Below are 19,562 nucleotides of genomic sequence, written 5' to 3' on the forward strand. Positions count from 1 at the left end.
GATCTGTGTGGCTCCACGAGGACAAGACAAGGAAGGTGCCAGGCAGGCCAGTACCCTCGCCCCGACTTACACTCCATGGTGTCTTCGTTGGCCTGCTCGGTGTCCTCAATGTCAAAGACCTCAGTCATCTCCTTAACGATCTCAGCACTGAGATGGGCAGGCAGGGTGTGGGTGGAGGGTGGGAGTGTATAGAAGCTGATCTTCCCGCTGCATTGGGAGGTGGGAAGAAATTGGTGGTGATGTCATTAGGTGAACAAATGACCAATCAAAGAGACAATGGGTTCCCAAGTCAGAAACAGTGAGGGTCAACCAGAAAACCCGGACACCTGACCAAAAGCTTGAGTTGCTGGGTAATCACCAGGCATAAATGTTGCTGGGCCAGACATGACCTGGTGCTTTGGCCTTCCCTGTCCTGGGACCCAGGAAGTCAGGCTGCCCCACCTCTGGAACAAACACAGATGAGCCCTTCTGTGAAGCATGACTCCCAGCCTCACCTCTACCTAGCCCTCTCCTCACCTCACCCAGTCAGCCAGGACGGCTTTGGCCGCCTCCTCCTGACTGTATATGCCTCCCTTCTTCTTCTTCCCCAAGCGGTGGGCCACTGCAGTCAGAAAGTGCTCAGTGGTCTGGAACCCAGAGACGCCATAATAGCTGGAAATCTGGTGAAGAGAGGGAGAGAAATCACAGGGAAGAACGAAGGGCCCTTGAAGAGGGGGTGGGGTATGAGCAAGAACCCCAAGTACCTCTTCCAGGTTGCAGCGCTGCAGGATGGTCTCCACCGGGGTTACGGGGTCCGCCAGCTTCTGCACACGGACGCAGTTGCGCAGGATGGTGCCCACCTCCGAGTTGGGTCCTGGGACAATGCCAGGGGCATCCAGCAGCCTGATGAACTTGTCCAGGTAGACCTCTTGCATGAACCTGGGTCGGGAGAGAGAAGGTAAGAGAGGACGCAGGGCGGTGACCAGCCCGGATATGTCTGGCACCCTCGAGGCCCCAAGCACACAGTTGGGAGAAGGAGTGAGGGGCAGATGGCCTACAGATGAAGGTGAAGAGATGGAGGGCGATTCCAGTCTGGCCTTCACCACTGGGGACTGAGCTGCAGGACCATAGGCAAACTTCTGACTCTCTGAGCCTTAGAGGCTTTATCTAGGAAGCAGAGTGGCTTATTCAGTACCCAGCCTGGCATGGTTGTTGGGAGGCTCCAAGGAGGTAAGAGGGGAAGAACCCAGCTGGGGGCCTGGCTCAGACCTAGGGTGTGTCAGGTAAATGAGGGCTGGGAAACTCCTGGGCCCATGGAAGAATCAGAGGCTGGTCCAAGATACGGGACGGGGGCTGACAGTGTGGGAGTTGGGGGAATGGTAGGGTCAAGAAGCTGTAAAGTGGGGGAGCAGGCAGGTACTTACTTGGTGATCCCAGGAACGGCTCCCACACTGCACGCACGGCTGCGCTTCAGACTATTGATCAGGCTGCTCTTCCCAACATTGGGAAGGCCTACAAAGGAGCAGCAGATGTCTCAGGGCAGGAAGGGCTCTAGGACCGATTAGGACAGCCTGTGTGTGGGAGGCCCAGGCAGGGGCAATGTGACCAGGCCACAGGGAAGCCAAAAACAGAGCTGGCTTCCTGCCCACCTGTCCCAGGCCCTGACCAAACCCCTCATGGCCTTTCTACCCCTCTCCTTCATCTGTGAGCACATTGGCTAGTTGTGTCCATCTCTCTAGATGTGCCACTCACCTCCCACCTACAACCAGCCTGAGAAAGGTACTTGATGCAAGGCCTCTGTGACACAGTCCAACAGGATGGACATCGGGAAGTGTCGCGAAACAGAGAACCATGTGCCCTGATGCGTAATTCACCTGGCAGGGGGTGGGGAGCTCATCTCACATGTCAGCCCCTGAGCAGTTGTCTGCCTGCGGTGTGTTTTTCTGTTCGGGCATCTGTGAGCACCTCTCAGCCTATGAGTATCTTTGTTTCTTCCCCACTGGGTCTCTCATTCCCACCATTCTCTCTGTGTGTGTGCTAGAACATACATGTGCACTGCTCTCTCACAGATGTGCATGTGTGTGTGTGTGTAGTTCCTCAGGTGTGCTAGTCTGTACATCTTCTGTGTCTCTTGATGGTTCTCGTTCTAAATATCACTGCTTTTTCCGTTTTTGTCCTTTTTTTTCCACTCCATCTTTTTCTCTAGCCTATATCTTTCTTTCTCTGTGTATCGCTGAATCTAAGCACCTTTCTCTGGCTGTTTGTCTCACTGTCACTCATTCTGGCCACAGTCTTTTCTCTCTGATTCTCCCTACCCCACCAATTCTGCTTCTTTGTAATTCCCTCTGTACTGACTCCTCTCAGCTTTTTTTTTCTTTTTCATTTTTATTAGGTAGAATTATTAGTTTGACTGCACATACACACTATATTATATATCAATACATATATACAGTATACTGCACATTTTTTAGTTTACATATACATACTGATCATTGTTTCTAAGAACAGATTAGAGCTTTAGCTTTTTAAACATACATAGTTATCAAAGGAATAAAGCCAACCACAAAGTAAGAATCAACAGAATGCACTAATCCAATCATAAAGGAGTCAAATGTGCTTACACATATTCAAGAAATCAATCATCTTAGTTATAAATAATAAGTAGTTCATTTGTGTCATTATTATTATTATTTTTTTAGATTCCTCATACAAATAATGTCATATGGCATTTTTCTCTTTCTGGCCCACTTCACTTAGAATGACAATCTTCAGGTCCATCCGTATTGCTGCAAATGACATTATTTTATTCTTTTTTATGGCTCTCTCAGCTCTTTCTGTACGTGTTCTTTCTCCCTGTGGGCTTGTCTCTCTACACGTATGCCCCCTCTGTACGTGTTTCACTGTCTCTTTTTCTGTCTCTATTTCTCTCTATGTACATATATATGTCTCATCGTAGACGTGTTTGTGTATTTGTCTCTGTGACTTTGGGTGCGTGGCTGTGTCTGCAGGTCGAGTATATCCGGGCACGTGTCTGTCTCTGTGGCTCTATCTGCTTAGGAGGAAGCAGAGCTGGGTGAGCGTGTGGGAAGGGCTTGGTCTTCATGTCTTTTGCCTCTGGGTCTGTGCCTATCTCCACATGTGTGGATCTACATGCATTTCTGGATCTGTATGTGTGCTTAGGTCTGGGTGTGCGTTCCTCTGTGTCGGCATCTTTCGATGCGCATCTCCCTCTGAATCTGTCTCCCTAGCCCTGTTTGGCTATCTCTTGTTCTTTCTTTGAGTATGCATGTCTGCCACTCTACATACGTGAGGTGTCTCTAGCCCTCCTATGTCTCTCTCTATACATCTCTGTGCACATATCTGCCCCTATGTCTCTTTTGGTATTTCTCTGTGATCATATCTCCTTGTCTCTGCATGCCTCTATCATTTAAATCTGTCCTCCCTTTTCACTCCCCACCAATCCTGCCATTTGGCTTCCCAGATCTTTTTCTGTGTCTATTCAGGTATGCACATCTAAACCTTTTTCTAGGTGTCCAGCTCTCTCTCCAATATCTTCTCTCTTGGCTTCACTTCCTCTTCCTGTTCCTCTAGCTCTGCTTCCTCAGTTTCCCTTTTCCCTTCCCACCAGCAACCCCCTGGTGCCCTGGGTTCCAGACAGGCCCCAGTTTGAGCCTCTGCTCTGCCTTGTCTCCCATGGGGCTGAGCCCCACAAGTCCCTTTCCCTCCTCTGGGTCTGTGTACTTATCTATGAAAGGGAGATGTTCACCCCTCCCTCCCACAGCTCTGGTAGGGTGAAACAGGGCCAACTCCAAGCCCAGCCTCGTGCCTTTGGTCCGTGGTTCTAACACTCCACGCTTGATTGCCTTTCCACATTCACCAATCCAAATTACAAGTCACAAAACCCTTCCTGAATGGCTCCCCTCTTTCCTAAAAAGGTAACATAAAGTTCCCAGAATCCTTTCCCCTAGTGAAGCCCCCACACAAGGAGGGAGTCTGGGCCCCACGACCTCGCCCAAGGCCTTACCCACAACACCCACACGGATATGGGTGCGCACTTCACCAAGGCGGCAATAGTTTCCCAGAACTCTCATGAGGTTTTCCGCTCCAAAGCAGGATTTGCTTTTCAGCATTGACTCAGAAGCCTGCTCCACTGGCACACTGCAGCGACTCTGGAAAACGAGGGGTATTACAGGAGAGGCATCAGGTAGGAGATGTGATCCGAGCCCAGATTTCCAACTTTCAGGGAATCTTTCAAGACCATATCTCTGTGAATACCAAGACCCCCAGCCTAAAGCGAAGGGCTTCTCACTCAGGCCCTGAACACCTGCCATTTCCTTGCTTCCACAAGACCTGTTTGTCCGCTGTCTGTGTATCTCCAGTCTTCCCTGCCCCAGCCTCTACCTAGACACACATGTCTCTGGCTCCCTCAGCAGGGGTGGGATAGCATCCTGGCCTTGAGACAGGCCAGGTTTGGATTCCAGCTCTGCCTCTCACAAGCATGTGCCTGGCAAATCCTGCTTCCCTTCTCTGGGCCTCAGTGCCCACATCTGCATAATTGGGACATGCACCTCCCTGTCTATGGAGGGAAGAGACAGTGTCTGACCCACATAAAGCCTACCTCCCCTTGACTCCTCAAATAGGACAAGGCCATTCCAGCCTCCAACTCCTTACTTTTGATGCTACCTCCTCTGCCCAGAATGCCCTTTTATCTCTTCCTCTTTTCTTACTTACTTAACACAGTACTGCAAAAAAGGAATTAACCTAAATATCCACTAATAAGAAATAGCTTAAGGAGGTATATCCTTAAAGTGGAATACAAATGGAAGAAAGCTGTTAGAAAAGGATGCTTACCGCATTTTTGCCATCAAAAATGCCAAAAAAGTATGAAGGAGATATCATGTTTCTCCCAGATGAATAAAGATTTAAATGTTTAATGATATCAAATGTTGGCAAGGGTGTAGGGAACTAGGCCAGCCCTTACACATTCATCTACCCCATTAGTAGGAAGATAAATTGGTAAAGCCACTGGTAAGGGGCGGGGCAGTGGAGGAGGGTGGGGGTGGCTGGGGAGCAATTTATCAGTGTCTAGGAAAATGTAAAATGCATAAAGCCTATGACCCAAGCTACTCCACTTCTCTGTACCCAACCTACACAAACACTTGCCCACTGGCTAAGAAGACATGTGTAAGGATATGTGTTGTTGTGTTGGTTATAATGATTTAAGAAAACACTGGAAAATAATTTTATTTAGCATCAAAAAGGTAGATCTATAAAAAGATCTCCAGGAAAACAAAAAAGCACAAACAGTATTTTATATTTATATATACATCCACACATACATAAAGCATAGAAAAATACCTGGAAGGATACACACCAAACTAACAATGGTGGTTACCTCTGGAGATGGATAAAGGAGACTGGAATCAGGGGTACTGGTGAAAGGGTATTTAAGCTTTATCTATACAGTTGACCCTTGGACAACATGCATTTGAACAGTGCAGGTTCACTTATACACAAATTTTTTTCACTAGTAAATAGTACAGCACTACATGATCCACAGTGGGTTGAATCCACAGATGGAGAACCAAAGATGCAGAACCACAGATCACGGAGTGCCAACTGTAAGTTACATGCGGATTTTCCACTGTGCAGAGGGGGGATGTCCCTAACCCCAGCTTAGCTCAAGGGTCAACTGGAATTGTTTTTATTTTTCCTACTTTAGTTTTTAATAAATGTTTAACACCTGGTACAAAATTGAAAAATCCCCCAGCACCCAATTTCTCTCCCTAGAAGTAATCAGTGTTTCTGTATACTTTGGTATTTTACACCGAATATGTATTTGTATGTTAATGATATAATTAGAAAGTAGTGCTCCCAGGCCACCCTGAAAGAGGTGGCCCCTGGCCCCAGCTTACCAGGTTTTTGATCTGATGTTGAGTGCTAGCCTTGAAAGCCACGGTTGGCAGCTCATTACGAAGGTACTCCAGCCACTTCTCCACAACCTCCTTGGGGACCAGGTCTGAGGAAAACAGGAACAGATAGGACTGGTAAGGAGAACATCACATGAATGGCTCACTCCAAAGATGCATCCACCCACACCCAAGGCTAGGCACACCTCCTGCCAATAGCCATCTCCCTGGCCTGACAGTCCCTATCCAGTCCCCAGGTTAGAGTTAGAAAGGACAGTCTAATCTAAGGGACCAGTTGGTCCTCACTGAGGAGAACTCTGTTTCCTAAGGGAGAACAGGCAAACTAGCTGTCTGGTCCCAGATGCCTTCTTTCCAAGCCTGTGGGCCCAGGGTGCCAGAGGTCTCCAAAGGGTGCTTCCCATCCCCTCTGAATCATTCTACCTTGGGCCAAATGTCAAAAATAACTCTGACAAGAATGGCTACCATTTGTGAACTACTGATCATGTATGTACCAAGCAGTTTATCAACAACCCTGTGAGGCTGGGACAATCCCAGCCCATTTTACAGCTAGAGAAACAGAAGTTCTCAGGTGACGTGACTTGTCCAAGATCCCAGAGAAAATAGAATGACTGGGCTGAGACCCAGACCTAAGAGACTCCTGAGCCCAAGCGCTCTTCTGCCCTAGTCTCTGGGTCTCAGCTGAGGGGAGACAGGAACTCTCCAGGACTGGCCAGTCACAGATAAAGCTCAAAATGGCAAAAACAGGGGACTGAAAGGCAGACAAGCTTTAACTCCGTCCCCAACTTCCGCTGTACTCTGTATATGTATGTGTGTGTGTGTGTGTGTGTCCGTGCGCGCACATGCGTATGCGTGTGCGTGTGCTTAGACAAGTGATTTCACCTCTCAAATTTCTGGCTTTAGAAATTGAAATAAGAATTCCTACCTTGCACAACTGTTATGAGTATCACTGAGTTGCTGGGTCTCAGGGTCTGATCCAAGGTAGTCTCTCAAGAAGGTCTGGCCCCTGCCCTGCCTTACCCAATCCTGTCTAACACCTACCAATCTTGTTCAAGACCAGGACCAGCTTCTTGTTGCCTTCGGCCCGCAGGACAGCCTCCTCCATTTGGAAGCAGCGGCAGCCCAACGGGTCCCTGGCATCCAGTACTTCTAGAATCACATCAGAGTATTCCACGACCTGCAGGGCAGGGAATGGGGGATGAAGGCAGGGAAAGGACTGAGGAGCAATCAACAGGCCCGTAAAAGAAAGGGTCGATGGCTTAGGAAAAACAAAAATGAAAAGGAGGCGGGACTGGATTGGTGCCCTCCCTAAAGGGCCTTAAGAAATGGGCCCCCATACCTTACGGAACTCCTTATAATAAGCCTTCCTTGTGGCCTCATCATCCAACTGAGGAAACATATTTAATTCCTGCAAAACTTCCTCCTAAAGAGAAAGAAAAGAGAATGGTCCAGAGGAAGAAAGAGCATAAGGGTAGTCTTTGAAAACCATGGGAGGCTGGGAGAGCCATGTGAGTCCCAACCCATCGAAGGGCAGCTTTGATCAACCAATAAAGCCAGGAACTGGAAGAAGAAAGGAGAGAACCACATGGCCTATGTGTGTGCTTATTTGTAAGTGTATGTTCGAGCACTAGTTAGAAGCCTGACTGTGCGCCTGGGTGTATAAGGGAGGAGTGTAAGTGGGAGGTGTAAGTGAGAAAAACAGTCTATGGGGAACATGGATGGTGAAAGCAAAATACGTACTTCATGTTAGAAAAGGGAGTTTTAAGTTGGAAAGTGCATATTCTGCGAGATGAGAATATATGCCAGAAAGGCAGTAAAAAGTCCTAGAAAGACAACACCCCCCCATACACTCCCCTCTCAACTTTCCCCTTGCACTTTCACTCTTTCTCTCCTCCGTCCCCGAGTCCTACATCTCCACACTCCCAACCCCCAGTCTTTGGGTTCCAGCTTGGGAGAGAGGACCTATCCAGGGTTGTGCAGGTACAGATAAGACTGAGAATGGCCCTTCACCTCCCTCTCACCCTCCCTCCCCACTGTTTCCTACCCTCTCTGCACTGATTCCTACTTCCTCTCCAATAATTTCACGCCCTTCCTCTTTACCTTTCACAGAGCAATGGCCAAAGATGCTTTTGAGCAAACCCCGCCTGTCCTACCCAAGGGCAAAGGCTGCTCTCTTACCTTGCGCTCAAACTCCTCCTGGCGTCGCAGGACATCCTGACAGTAGCTCTCGATGGTCCTGCGTCTGTGTTTCTCTTGCTCTCGGGCAGCCTGCTGCTTCTCCCTCATCTCCTCAGCCTAACAAGTGAACACACACAGGACTGCAGCTGACTAGGCCTGCAGCCTAAGGGAGGGATGAAAGAGCAAGAGTAACAGGGAGCAGGTGACAGAGGGAGAAAACAGTGTGACATGGCAAAGGTGGGAGAAGCAGGGATACAGAGAGAGAGATTCGACAGCAAGAGATAAGGGGTTTGAGAGAATGAAAAAGACAAAGAGATAAAGGAAGGGAAAGCGTGGTGGAGACTAAAAAAAGGAAGCTGAGAGAGAATGTATTCTTTGCAGAGGGAACCACTTAAGATCGGAGGGGAAAAGAAGACAAGGTCCTGCGATGCTCCATCATTTAAAGGGCAGCAAAAGAGACTGGAGGAAGGAAAGAAGGACATCCAGGAGAGTAAGGTGACAGGAAAGTCAAAGTGAGAGTGTTTCAAAGAAAGCATGGTCTCAAATGCCGAGGATGTGGATGAGGGAAGAAAACCATCCATGAGTCTGACGTCAGAGAATGTGCTGCTGAGGCTGCCAGGGGTTGCTCCAGTGGAGCAGTGGGAACATAAGCCAGACAGCAGTGGACTGGGAGGTGAGCAAATGGACACACTAAATCAAGTATCAAGGCAACTACCCTCCCCTCCCCCTTCACAAGCAGCCTCAACAACCCTAACAATTCGGGCCTTTGCCTTTCCATTCAACACTTCTGTGGACCTGGCAGTCAAGCCAGGCCCTCTCTCTCCTCCAAGTTAAAGGGCTTACCCTCTTCTTCTTTAATTCAGCTTCTCGATTGGCATGATCATTGGAGTGAACAAATTGGGGAGCAGAGGCCACTTTGGAGGCTGCTTTCTTCCCATTCTGCTTTGCAGGCTGATCACCACACAAGAGGGAAAAAAAAAAAGTGAACAAAGCTAATAACCCCATGGAAATCACCCTTCCCAGGGGTTAAAGCTGGTCAGAAGTGTATTTGTTGGTGGAAAGAGAGAAGCAAAAAACAAAGAGGGGAAGGGCTCTGTCCCCAGAGGTCTGCCCATATGGCTAAGAGAGACTCTTCCTCCCCTAGCCAGGCAGGGACTGAGTGAAGAACCCCAGAAAAGGTGGGGGGTAACTGGAAAGGTTTCCCAAGTAAAGGCCAAGGGAGATGCTAAGTAGCTCTCCAAGTGTGGCCCCAACAGCAGCAGCATCACTTGGGAACTTGTTAGAAATATCAATTATCAGTTTCTGAATCAGAAACTCAGAGGTGGGGCCCAGCTATCAGTGTTTTAATTCTGGAGGGCTAGTGAAAGTTGGAGAACTTTATCCATGCTAAAATTTGAGAACTGGCCCAAGTCCTACTTGTCCGCACCTTTCCCAGCAGGACCAGGAGATCCAGGAGCTGGGGCCAAAGATTATGTCTGAGCCTCCCTCCTCTCCATGAGCAATAGGGACTTGGGAATCACAGACACTCAAGTCCCAGCTGTGCTACTTTGAACCTAGAACTTTCTGAGGCTCAGTTTCTTCATCTAAAAAATGGGACAATAACAATCCCTACCAAGGGAAATCAAACACAAAGCAATGTACAGTTTGCGGTGGGAACTTAATAAATGCTGCTGAAGCCACCCAGAGAGGGAGGAAAAGACAGATTCGCTGATTCTAATATGGTGATCTGTCTGGAGTCACCCAATATCTACTGGGTTTTGTGGGCTTCTTCTAGGTCAGGCAACCTGTTCCTGACCTTATCCCCAACATTTGGTATAACTTATCTGAGGGTGGAGCCAACTTACCTTCTTGCATCCTTTGGAAACTTTACCTGGTTTTTTATTTTCTACAAAAAAAAAAAAAGCCATCATTCACCTACCCAACATTTGTTGACACCTTAATCAAGGTCAGGCCACACTGGGAATCTAAGGACACCTCCAACACTATGTCTGTCTAGGCCTAACACAAGACAGACATGGAGCTGGCAGCAACAGAATCAGAGGAGGTCCTGGATATAATGCTTAGGGCATCATTCAGTGCAAACTGAAGCAATTCTTAAGGGGCTCCGGTGAAGAGTGACTTGAATGTGCTCTCCTGACTCCGCACCCCCACTACACGCAAATTCTGGCTGGGGCAGCTCAACAGCTTTGGTACCAGGCTGAAGTGGGGGGGGGGGAGCTGGCAGCATAGAAAGGTGATCTGAGGAGTCCCAGCTGGCTAAGCCAGGGTAGATGCCCTCCGCACATGGGGAGAGAACAGTCTCCTCCTGCTGACCCTGCTCATGCCATTGCGTCCAAAGGGACTTGCCCTACTCAGCTAAACTGCAGCCTCCCTTTGATACAAGGAGGACACGGTTCACCTTCTCCAATCACAACTTAACAAAGCCCAGGAACTTAAGAGGCCTCCCTGCCTTCAATGAGACATCCTGTCTGTCATCCCTTCACAGCTGGCTTCTTGGAAAGAAAGGCTTCCCTTAATTCTCACCACTTGCAAAGTAACTAAAGGAATTCCTAAAGGGGAAGGTTTGGGAAGGTCAGGATATAAACTACAAACAAATATAGGAGAACCTTGAGATTACCAGACAGAGAACAGGCTCCCCAATCACATTAGGTGGTTCACACGAAAGCAGAGTTTGAGTAGGAAACAATTTAAACACTACTGCAAATTCTTTTTTTTTCCTTTTTCAGTTTTATTAGGTAGAATTATTACAGTTCGACTGCACATACATATTATGTTACTGCAAATTCTTAACGAGATTCAAGAAGATACTTCAGATGAACTCCATGAGAAAAAGATTCCCAAAACTTGATATTGAATAAAAACTCAATCAATGTAGTGAAAAACAGAACAGACATCACTAACAACCAAATTAATAAGCTAAATCAAGTGAAGAGCTTGCTTAAAACAGAACAAAAATCGAACAAAATGGAAATTATGAGTAAAAGAGAAAATGGAGAATGGACCCAGGAGAGATAATATCTAAAAAACAGGAGCTCCTGAAAGAAAGAAGTACAAATGGAGAAGTAGTTATTTTTTAAAATAATAGATGAAAGTTCCCGGAGTTGGAAACAGACTTGAGGTTTCAAATAAGAAAGACTCACAGAACATCGATATTAGCAAAAAAAGATACCCTGAGCACACCCTGACGAAATTTCTGAACTCCAAGGATAAAGAGGAAAACTTACATAAACTTCCAAACAGAAGGCGTTTCCAACAAAGGTGAGGGAAGCAGACAGCCGTCTCAAATCTACAACTCTGAACACTTAAGACGTAAGAATAACCTTTACACCGGAGAGGGTATAGCTCAGTGGTAGAATGCGTGCCTAGCATGCACAAGGTCCTGGGTTCAATCCTCAGTACCTCCATTAAAGACAAATAAATTTTAAAAACCTAATTACCTTTCCAACCCACACAAAAAAAAGAATAACCATTACGTAAGTACTGAGACAAGGGACAGGACGGTGCCAAGCTAAATTCCTACAACTGACCAATAGATCACTCCTATGTAAAGGTAAAAGACAGATATTTTCAGATGTGCAAGATTACCACTTGCGTTCCCCTTCTGGTAAAACTACTTGGGGATATATACCAGCAGAAATAAAAATTAAATCAGAATAAAGATCTCAAGTTCAAGGAAACAAATAATGGTAGGCAGGAAGTCCATTGAAACTTACCATTAAATCTAAAATAATGCTAATGCTAGTAACGTCTATAATAGATACTAAGAAAGGAGTTTTAAAACCCAGGAAGCATATAAGGAAACAGCTCCGAACTGAAAGATCAAATTGTTTCAAAAACATCCTTGGCTAAAAAAACTTGTTTCTCCAATTTTGTTCAGATCTCCAGTTTCATTTTACCTTATTTACTACCACTACTACTACTACTACTATTATTATTACAGAGATGAGCTGCAAAAAAATTACTTCAATAAAACCCAGAAATCAAGCAACAGGGGCTGGAAAAGCAAAAGCATAAAATCATGTGAAAGGTCTCACTTTGGAAGAGTAGGCTAAAAATAGTTATGATTTAACTTTGGTAAAGTGATAGAGAAATCTAGTGATAGAGAAATCTAGTTTGATATAAATATGAGTGCAATTATCAACGTAATTTTAATTACTGGTAGAGGACTTTTGAAAGAAACTTGATCAACTTTTTTAAAAGTAAATAAATAAGAGAATGAAAAGAAATAAACAAAAATATATAAAATAAGATTGTAGAAATTAGACCAAACATATTAGTTATCATAATGAATGTGAATGGGTCAAATTTCCCTGTAACCAAAAAAAAAAAAAAAAAAAAAAAAAAAAAGACAGCTCCCAAGTCTCCTTTTCTTCCAAAGTACTCCTGTTGCAATGAAAAGAATGTGAGGTTTGGAATGAACCAGGTCTGGCCATTTTACTCAACAATTTCCACCTTCCTAACTTCCCTGGAAAATGAGGGCCTGCACTGGATACAGGCACAAGATGAAAGAAAATACATCACTTAGAGAGGTGGGAAACCATCTGCTTCAGAGAGGAAAAGGGTTGAGGGAGGAGGGGAGGGGGGAAGAAGGTAATAGGGGTGCAGTCACCACTTACAGCACTGCAACACCCAGGAGTCGCTGTTATTCTATTTTTTAACAGCTTCAGAGAGAAAACTGCTACCATTTTTTAGCCAGTCAGACCTAGGTTCCTGTTCTGGTTCGATAACTACCTAGTCATATGACCTTGAAGAATTTTCTTAAATCTCTCTGAGCATCAGTGTCTCCATCCACCAACTCTCACATCAAAACTCAAAGGTAACCTCTCTGGGCTCAGACTTAGTTTGCACTGACATGGCTAAATGCACCAAGAAGGTCAGAATCATCAGTAAATGCAGGACCCATTACGGTGCCTCCCTCTAGAAAATAGTGAAGAAAATTGACATTAGCCAGCACGCCAAGTACACTGGCTCCTTCTATGGCAAAACCAAGATGAAGAGACAAGCCGTGGGCATCTGGCACTGTGGTTCCTGCATGAAAATGGTAGCTGGTGGTGCCTGGACCTACAACACTTCTACCATCACAGTAAAGTCTGCCATCAGAAGACTGAAGGAATTGAAGGACCAGTGGACGCGCCACCATTTGAAACATTGCTAGCTTATAATAAAGCGGTTAATTTATGTAACAACAACAACAAAAAGACTCAAAGGTAGATCTCTCCAGTCACCTATCATCCCCATACTCTCACCCCACTGCATCTCTGAATATCCAGCCTGGCACTGACTCTACCCCTCATCCTCCATCTACCCCTGCATCCAACTTCCCCCTAGGCCCTCTGAAATCCCCACTTGGGAGATCAGCACTCCCCTAATTCTTCCATCTCTCCTTAAGAACAATCCCCTAACTTCCTGCCTTAATAGAAACTCAGCTCCCCGCTGAGGACACTGCTTCTCCTGCAGGCCTAAGGAAAGGTGGCTGTTGCTTTATATGAACATGAATACTTTGGGGCCAGCTGGTAGAGGAGGTGTCTTCTGGACTCACTATTGCGAAACCAATTTCTCCCTCTTGTTAGAAAAGGGGGGGAAAAGAGGGGGAAAAATCCTGCTCTTTTTGAGGCTGCTGCTATGCCTGTCACCTATGAGTCATTTTTCCTGATTTATTGAAGCACTTGGCTCATAGCCTTACTTTCGACCCAACTGCTGCCATCATCAACCTGGGTAACTTTAGTCATAACCAGGCCCCTTCCAATACGTGGGCTTCCCACTTTCTCGACACCATCATCTCAGGGGAATCTCATTCCATGCAGCCACCTGCCCACCCATTGCTATGGTGACATCCATGATCAACATTTGTAACTGCCTGGACTTCAGAAAGCAGTTTCAGGCATCCCTGTGAGCTATCTTCAAGCTCATTTGTTCAAACTCATAAAGACTTCCAAAACACTCCACTCAGTTCTTTATTCCACAGCCACCCCATTTCCTCCCTGTGCAGCTTACATTCCACCGTTAGTCATTACAACGGATTACTTGCCTGTGCCACCAATCACTGATGGTTATAAGTCTTTTAACTGATAAAACACACTCTCTTGTTTCATAACCATTCAAAAATGTACAGCAGTTGAAACTATATGTAAACACTCTTTGCAGGGCTTCTCAATAACCTTTCTAGATTTAATCACTCTCATTACCATTTGAGTCCAAGGTATCCCCAGCCCTGAGTGGAGACAGCTGCACCATGCAGCAATCATCCTAGTTTAGTCTGACATTACTTCAGTGGCAATTTACCAGTGAAAGTCTTTGGTGTGCACATGTCAAGTTTTTCTATTTAATTTAATGTTCACCAACTTCTCACTAATGTAGATGTGTATGATTGTTCTTTACCAGGTAATACATCCCATATATTACCTTTATCAGATTGTGGAAACTCCTTTTTACTCCTAGTTTGATGAGTATTTTTATTATGAATGGGTTTTGACTTTTGTTAAATTATTTCTCTGCGTTGACTGAAATAAAAACATGAATTTTCCCTTTGAAAGAAAAAACAGGTAATACAATTATAGGGTTCCAAAATAAAACCATGTTATTTTGAGAGGTTGCCCTCCCACACTTCTCCTAGCCCCTACAGTCCCCTCACCACAAGGAACCACTTTATTAGTTTATCATGCATCATTTAGTTTCTTTATGCAAATACAAATATATATTATTTCCCTCCAGTTTCTCCCAAAGAAGGTAACGTACTATGTAGTCCTGTCAGCAGCTTGCTCTTTTCACTTAAATCCCAGAGACCTTTATAACAGTTTTCCATACAGTATAGTCTTTCCATATAATATTTTGATTTTTTTTCAACTGCCAGGGTTCCTTTGTATGCATAATACTCTATTTAACCAGCTAATTATTGTCTTTTTCATCACTATCAATTATTTTCTTATTATCTGGTATTTGATGTTCTTCATTAGAGTACAATTAATTTTGTTCACTTTTCTTGTGTTGTCTGAAAAAAATGATTATTTGCTTTGGGTATTAACATAAGTGAAGTCCGATTCTTGATAAAATTTTTAAAAATGTATTCAATTTTTTTTTCACCAAGCCCTACATAATCTGGGTCACCATTAACATAGAATACAAGGCCACTGGGTTGCATAGTTCTCATTTAGTTTACCCAGCATGCTTTCCAAATGTTATCATTTTATACTTGGATGATGGCAGGACAAAGGAGGGGAAGCACAGAACCAGATCTGCCCTAAAGCCCCTGCTTCCCTCTCATAGCATGTATCACATCTGTCTTCTCCCTCTAGGCTGTAAGCATCGTGGTAGCAGGAGGGGGACTGATTTAGCACTCCTGAGACTTTCTAGTGCCTGGCACACAGGAAGTACTAACCAGCTATGCCTGGTCAGGCTGGGCCTTTGGTACACAAAGGTGAACCAGATGTGAGTGAGAAGTGAACAGTGTTAGTGGAAGAGACAGACCCAGTCAGACTGTGTCAACAGCCCTGGTTCCTGTGGGTGCACAGACAAGTGGAAACCAAGGGAGGAGGTTAACGGGAAGGATTCCCAGAGGAAGTGATGTATAAGTTGAAATCTGAAAAACAAGCAAGAGTTATCCAGTTAAAGGAGGAGGAAAGGGAAAGAGTCCTGAAGGCAGAAAGAACAGTAATTTGTCCACATTGTCTGTTTCATAGGTAAGAAAAATCCAAAGCTCAAGAGAGGTCAGACAACAATTTAGCGCCAGGACAGTGTACACATTCTGTGAGGGGCTACATTCCAAACAGAAATGAAATGAAGACTGAATCTTAGAAGCCAATCCTTATAGAGCACTTATTATGTGCCACGCATAAGTATTCTACCTATTTTAACTCATTAAATCCTCACAACAACACTGTAAGGCAAACACTGTATTAGTAGACACTATTATTACCCTCCTCACCACTCCCTTATTATTTTGTAGATAAGGAAGACTGAAGTTAAGTAACTTGTCCAAGGCCACACTACTAGTAAGTGGAAGAGCTGAGATTCAAACTCAGTCTGGTTCCACAATCCATGCTCTGAACCACTGGTACTAACTTAAAGGCACAACTCATAAAGAAAAATGCTAGAGTGTGCTAGAGTTATACAGGCAGTGTTGATATGGTATTTACTGCTATTCACCTCAGATCAAGACACTTAACCTTGCTGAGTCTCAGTTTCCTTATCTGTAAAATGGAATGGGGATAAGGGGAGCACTACCTCACAAGGAAGTTGGGAAGACAATACCATACGTAAAACACAGACTGAATGATCTGGCACATACTGGGCAATTTTTAAACGCTGCCATGAAATACTATGAATATTCACTAGAGCTTACAATTGGAAAGGAGGGGTAAAAAAACTCACTGTGTCTAATTTTCATCATGATGACTAGATGGAAAGCAGGTAGGTTCAAATCTGCAGACTCTTCCTGTTGGAATGGGAGAAGAACCAATTTGAAGACAGAGGGGAACCACGAGGCCACAAGCCCCCTTCTCAGCCCCTTGAAGGCAAAACAAAATGTTAAAGAACATGATAAGGAAGCCATAACAACTAAAGGAACTAGAAGGCAGGGCTATACTGGAGCTGAGGCCTGGTATGGCTGAGTATAATGAATAATAGTAATAATAATAATAATAATAATAATAATAATAATAATAATAATAATAATAATAATAATAATAATAATATATTATAGGTAAGGCAGTGTCACACTACCCAAAGAGAGGCTAGTTCTAAACCTCTCTTCCCAGGTGGAGTCAGTGCCTCAGCACATCAGATGGGCACTCAGTCCTCAATCCTCCACCCTGTAGTGTTATACCCCCTAGGTAAGCCACTAGCACTAAACCTAAACCTTTCCACTCTGAGGGGAGGGAGGTTATGCAAGGACAATCTGTTTCTACATGGGATATTAACAGTACCTCTTTTCCCCAAATAGGGGGTTCTATGTCTCATCTACCCTGGAAGTGAGAAGGAGAAACATATCCCAGGAGTCTACCCTGGGGAAAAGTGATCTCAGAACAGAGCTTTTTATCTGTGTGTCTATGTGGACTGGAGTCAGTGCACAATCTTGGGGGAGAGGAAAAAAAATCTGTGCCTGCATGTATGGTTGGGGCCTGTTCCTTGGTGACTGGGGTGGGGGGCAGGATGCCTTTTGTTGCTTTACTCTGGGATGTAGAGGAACTTGAGAAACCGGCAGGCACAGTGGCTGTGTGCATCTCTGTTGCATGGGAGGGGAGCACAGGTCTGTACGTCTCTAAGTTGTGCAGGGGTTGGGGGGTTCTGGGTCTCTTTACCCTTCCGGAGGGCCATGGGATGGGACTAATATGCCTGTCTCCATTACAAGGTGACATTACTGCCACGATAACAAAGGCAGAGAGTATGCAGCTTTGCATGAATGAGGTCTGCACATTGCCTGCAGAGAGCTATTCTAGACCCTTCCATGGGAAGTAGGATTTGTGTGATCTGTTTATCTTGTATATGGGTTGAAGTCAGCAGTGCACTAACACTGAAGGGAATAGAACCTCTGGTTTTCTGCATTGGGGATGGGAGAATGCAGCTATAAATTCAGTCCAACAGACGTGGCGGGGGGGGGGTGTCTAAGTTCTTTTCCTGAAAAGAGAGAAAAAGACCTGAACTCCTCTACCTTGGATAAGGGGGGAGCCCATATGCACTTTCTGTGGGGTGACAGTGATGTCACTGCTTCTCAACGTTTCAGGGCGGGGAGCTGCACCTCTCCGCTCCCTTTAGGTATCTCCTTTCCTACAGTTGATGATTTTAAATCCTTGGGGAAGGGGGGGAGGAGGGACGACCTGGTCTACCTAAAAAGAAGAGTAAATACAAGCCCCTCTACCCTGTGAGCCCCAGGAGAGGCAGATTTGTCTTTTCGTGAGTTAAGATCTGTTCCTGATTGCTGCGGGGCATTTTTGGGAGGTCAAGCCTTTACAAATTCAGTAAACCAGCGCGGGAGGACGTCAGGTATGATTTTGCACAACGGCAACTCACTCTAGCCTAGGAGGAGGAGGAAATCTGCGTGGTTCTCTGTGGGCTGAGGCGTGCGCCTCCAACCACTTAGGGAGGGAGGGGTGGTCTACCACCTCTGCAGGAGCAGGGGCGGGGCATCAGTCAATTAGTTACGCGGGCGAGGCAGAGACGTCTCTAGGTCTGACGCTAAGGAAAGGAGGTTCACTCCTCTGTATATTAAAAAGTTTGAGGTCCTCCATTTTGGTGGTCGGGCGGGGGTGGGAGTAAATACATCAAAGCCTCTACCGTAAGGGAAAACGTGCGCTGAGGCGGCTATGTGCTGCTTAAGCGCCGGTAGAAATCTGCGCCGGTCAGCCTTGTGAGGAAGGAGATGAGTCGCTTATACGTGTGGGGTTCGATGTCGCCACACTTTCGGTATGTCCACGCCTATCTACACTGGGAAAATGCGGAATGGGTCTCACTATCCTATAAGGAGGACACAGGTTTCTACACACAAGCGGGGTCAGTAACGCGCCATACAGTGTGTCCAGCGGTCTACACCTGTCTAGATGGGGTGGGTCCGTGCCCCTCTACCGCGCAAGAGTGCATCTGGGCGCATGTCCACGTGCGAAGCAATCCCTGCCCTTCATCTGGGCCCTTCTACCCTGGAAGGAAGCCGACTCTTTACCTCTCTAATCCAGGGTGGAGGGCGCCTCTGGTTTCACCTCAAATAGATGATCCTTTGCGCGCGGCCGGCGGGGTGAGCGCTCACCGCGAAAGCTCACCGCGAAAAAAGAGAAGTAATCGTCTCTTACCTCCACTTCCGGCGGAGATCTGAAAGAAGATAGCACAACACTGTCGGTCCAGAGGATGCGCTCGCGCAGCTAGGCTCCGACTTCCGGATCCCAGGCTCGCGGCGCCGGCTCCGGCAGCCAGATGTCCCCGGAGGCGGGGCTTCGGATTGACGGCTCGCGCCCGCCCGTCCCTTCCCTGCGGCCGCGCTGGCCCCGCCTCCCGGCCGCCCTGTAAGGTAAGGAAATAGCCGAGGAGGGAGGCGAGGAGGCGAGGAGGCGGGGAAGCTGGAGGGGGAAGCCGCTCGTCTGCTGGTGTGGTCTTATAACCTGCTTGGAAGGCAGGTTCTAGTCTGTGGGCCTCTGCCTGGGCCTAAATACGTGCGTTCCGAATCTTAGTGACCAAGTAATCGCCAGGATTGCATCAGACAAGGGTCGGGGTCGGTGCCTTTGTCTACAATGGAAGATGGCGACGGACAGGGTGTGAGAAAATGGCCGGCTGAGTCACATGTCTTGCCGATGGTTCCCACCTGATGTGGCTAGGTTAGCTGTTCCAAGCAACCTTCCCCGCTTGCAGGGTTCCAGAGAAGCCCTGAGGGCGCCACTCCCAGCTCTTTTAAGCATTAGCGCAGATTCTCGGCCAGGCCCTGGAGCCCAACACTGGAAACCTCTCCCACCCTTTTGCCTTTTTCCCCTCCTCCTCCCTCCTTCCTTCAGGCCCCAG

At 46.4% G+C, this 19,562-nt stretch overlaps 1 protein-coding gene and 1 pseudogene across 4 annotated transcripts in view; one reads left to right on the plus strand and one right to left on the minus strand.

The window, feature by feature from the left end:
- The window catches only part of GNL3L (G protein nucleolar 3 like), a 28,583-nt gene extending 9,570 nt beyond the window's left edge, over positions 1 to 19,013 (minus strand). Inside the window, exons 1-13 of one of the 4 annotated variants that reach the window (XM_010970855.3) lie at positions 18,863 to 19,013; positions 16,452 to 16,515; positions 9,929 to 9,969; positions 8,928 to 9,035; positions 8,085 to 8,201; positions 7,246 to 7,329; positions 6,948 to 7,083; positions 5,895 to 5,998; positions 4,004 to 4,148; positions 1,404 to 1,491; positions 744 to 918; positions 517 to 659; positions 71 to 207 (exon numbers count right to left, since the gene is read on the minus strand). In XM_010970855.3, coding sequence (XP_010969157.1) covers positions 71 to 207; positions 517 to 659; positions 744 to 918; positions 1,404 to 1,491; positions 4,004 to 4,148; positions 5,895 to 5,998; positions 6,948 to 7,083; positions 7,246 to 7,329; positions 8,085 to 8,201; positions 8,928 to 9,035; positions 9,929 to 9,969; positions 16,452 to 16,470 — 1,297 coding nt within the window. In that variant the 5' untranslated portion in view covers positions 16,471 to 16,515; positions 18,863 to 19,013. Of the gene's footprint in view, positions 1 to 70; positions 208 to 516; positions 660 to 743; positions 919 to 1,403; positions 1,492 to 4,003; positions 4,149 to 5,894; positions 5,999 to 6,947; positions 7,084 to 7,245; positions 7,330 to 8,084; positions 8,202 to 8,927; positions 9,036 to 9,928; positions 9,970 to 16,451; positions 16,588 to 18,735 lie in introns of all 4 variants that reach the window. The other 3 variants (XM_045507741.2, XM_045507751.2, XM_045507746.2) reach the window with 3 other exon arrangements.
- On the plus strand, positions 11,832 to 13,396 carry LOC141576457 (large ribosomal subunit protein eL43-like; annotated as a pseudogene).
- Positions 19,014 to 19,562: the final 549 nt, after the last annotated feature.

The sequence above is a fragment of the Camelus bactrianus genome, chromosome X (assembly GCF_048773025.1).
Source record: "Camelus bactrianus isolate YW-2024 breed Bactrian camel chromosome X, ASM4877302v1, whole genome shotgun sequence".
Taxonomy (NCBI): Eukaryota; Metazoa; Chordata; class Mammalia; order Artiodactyla; family Camelidae; genus Camelus; species Camelus bactrianus.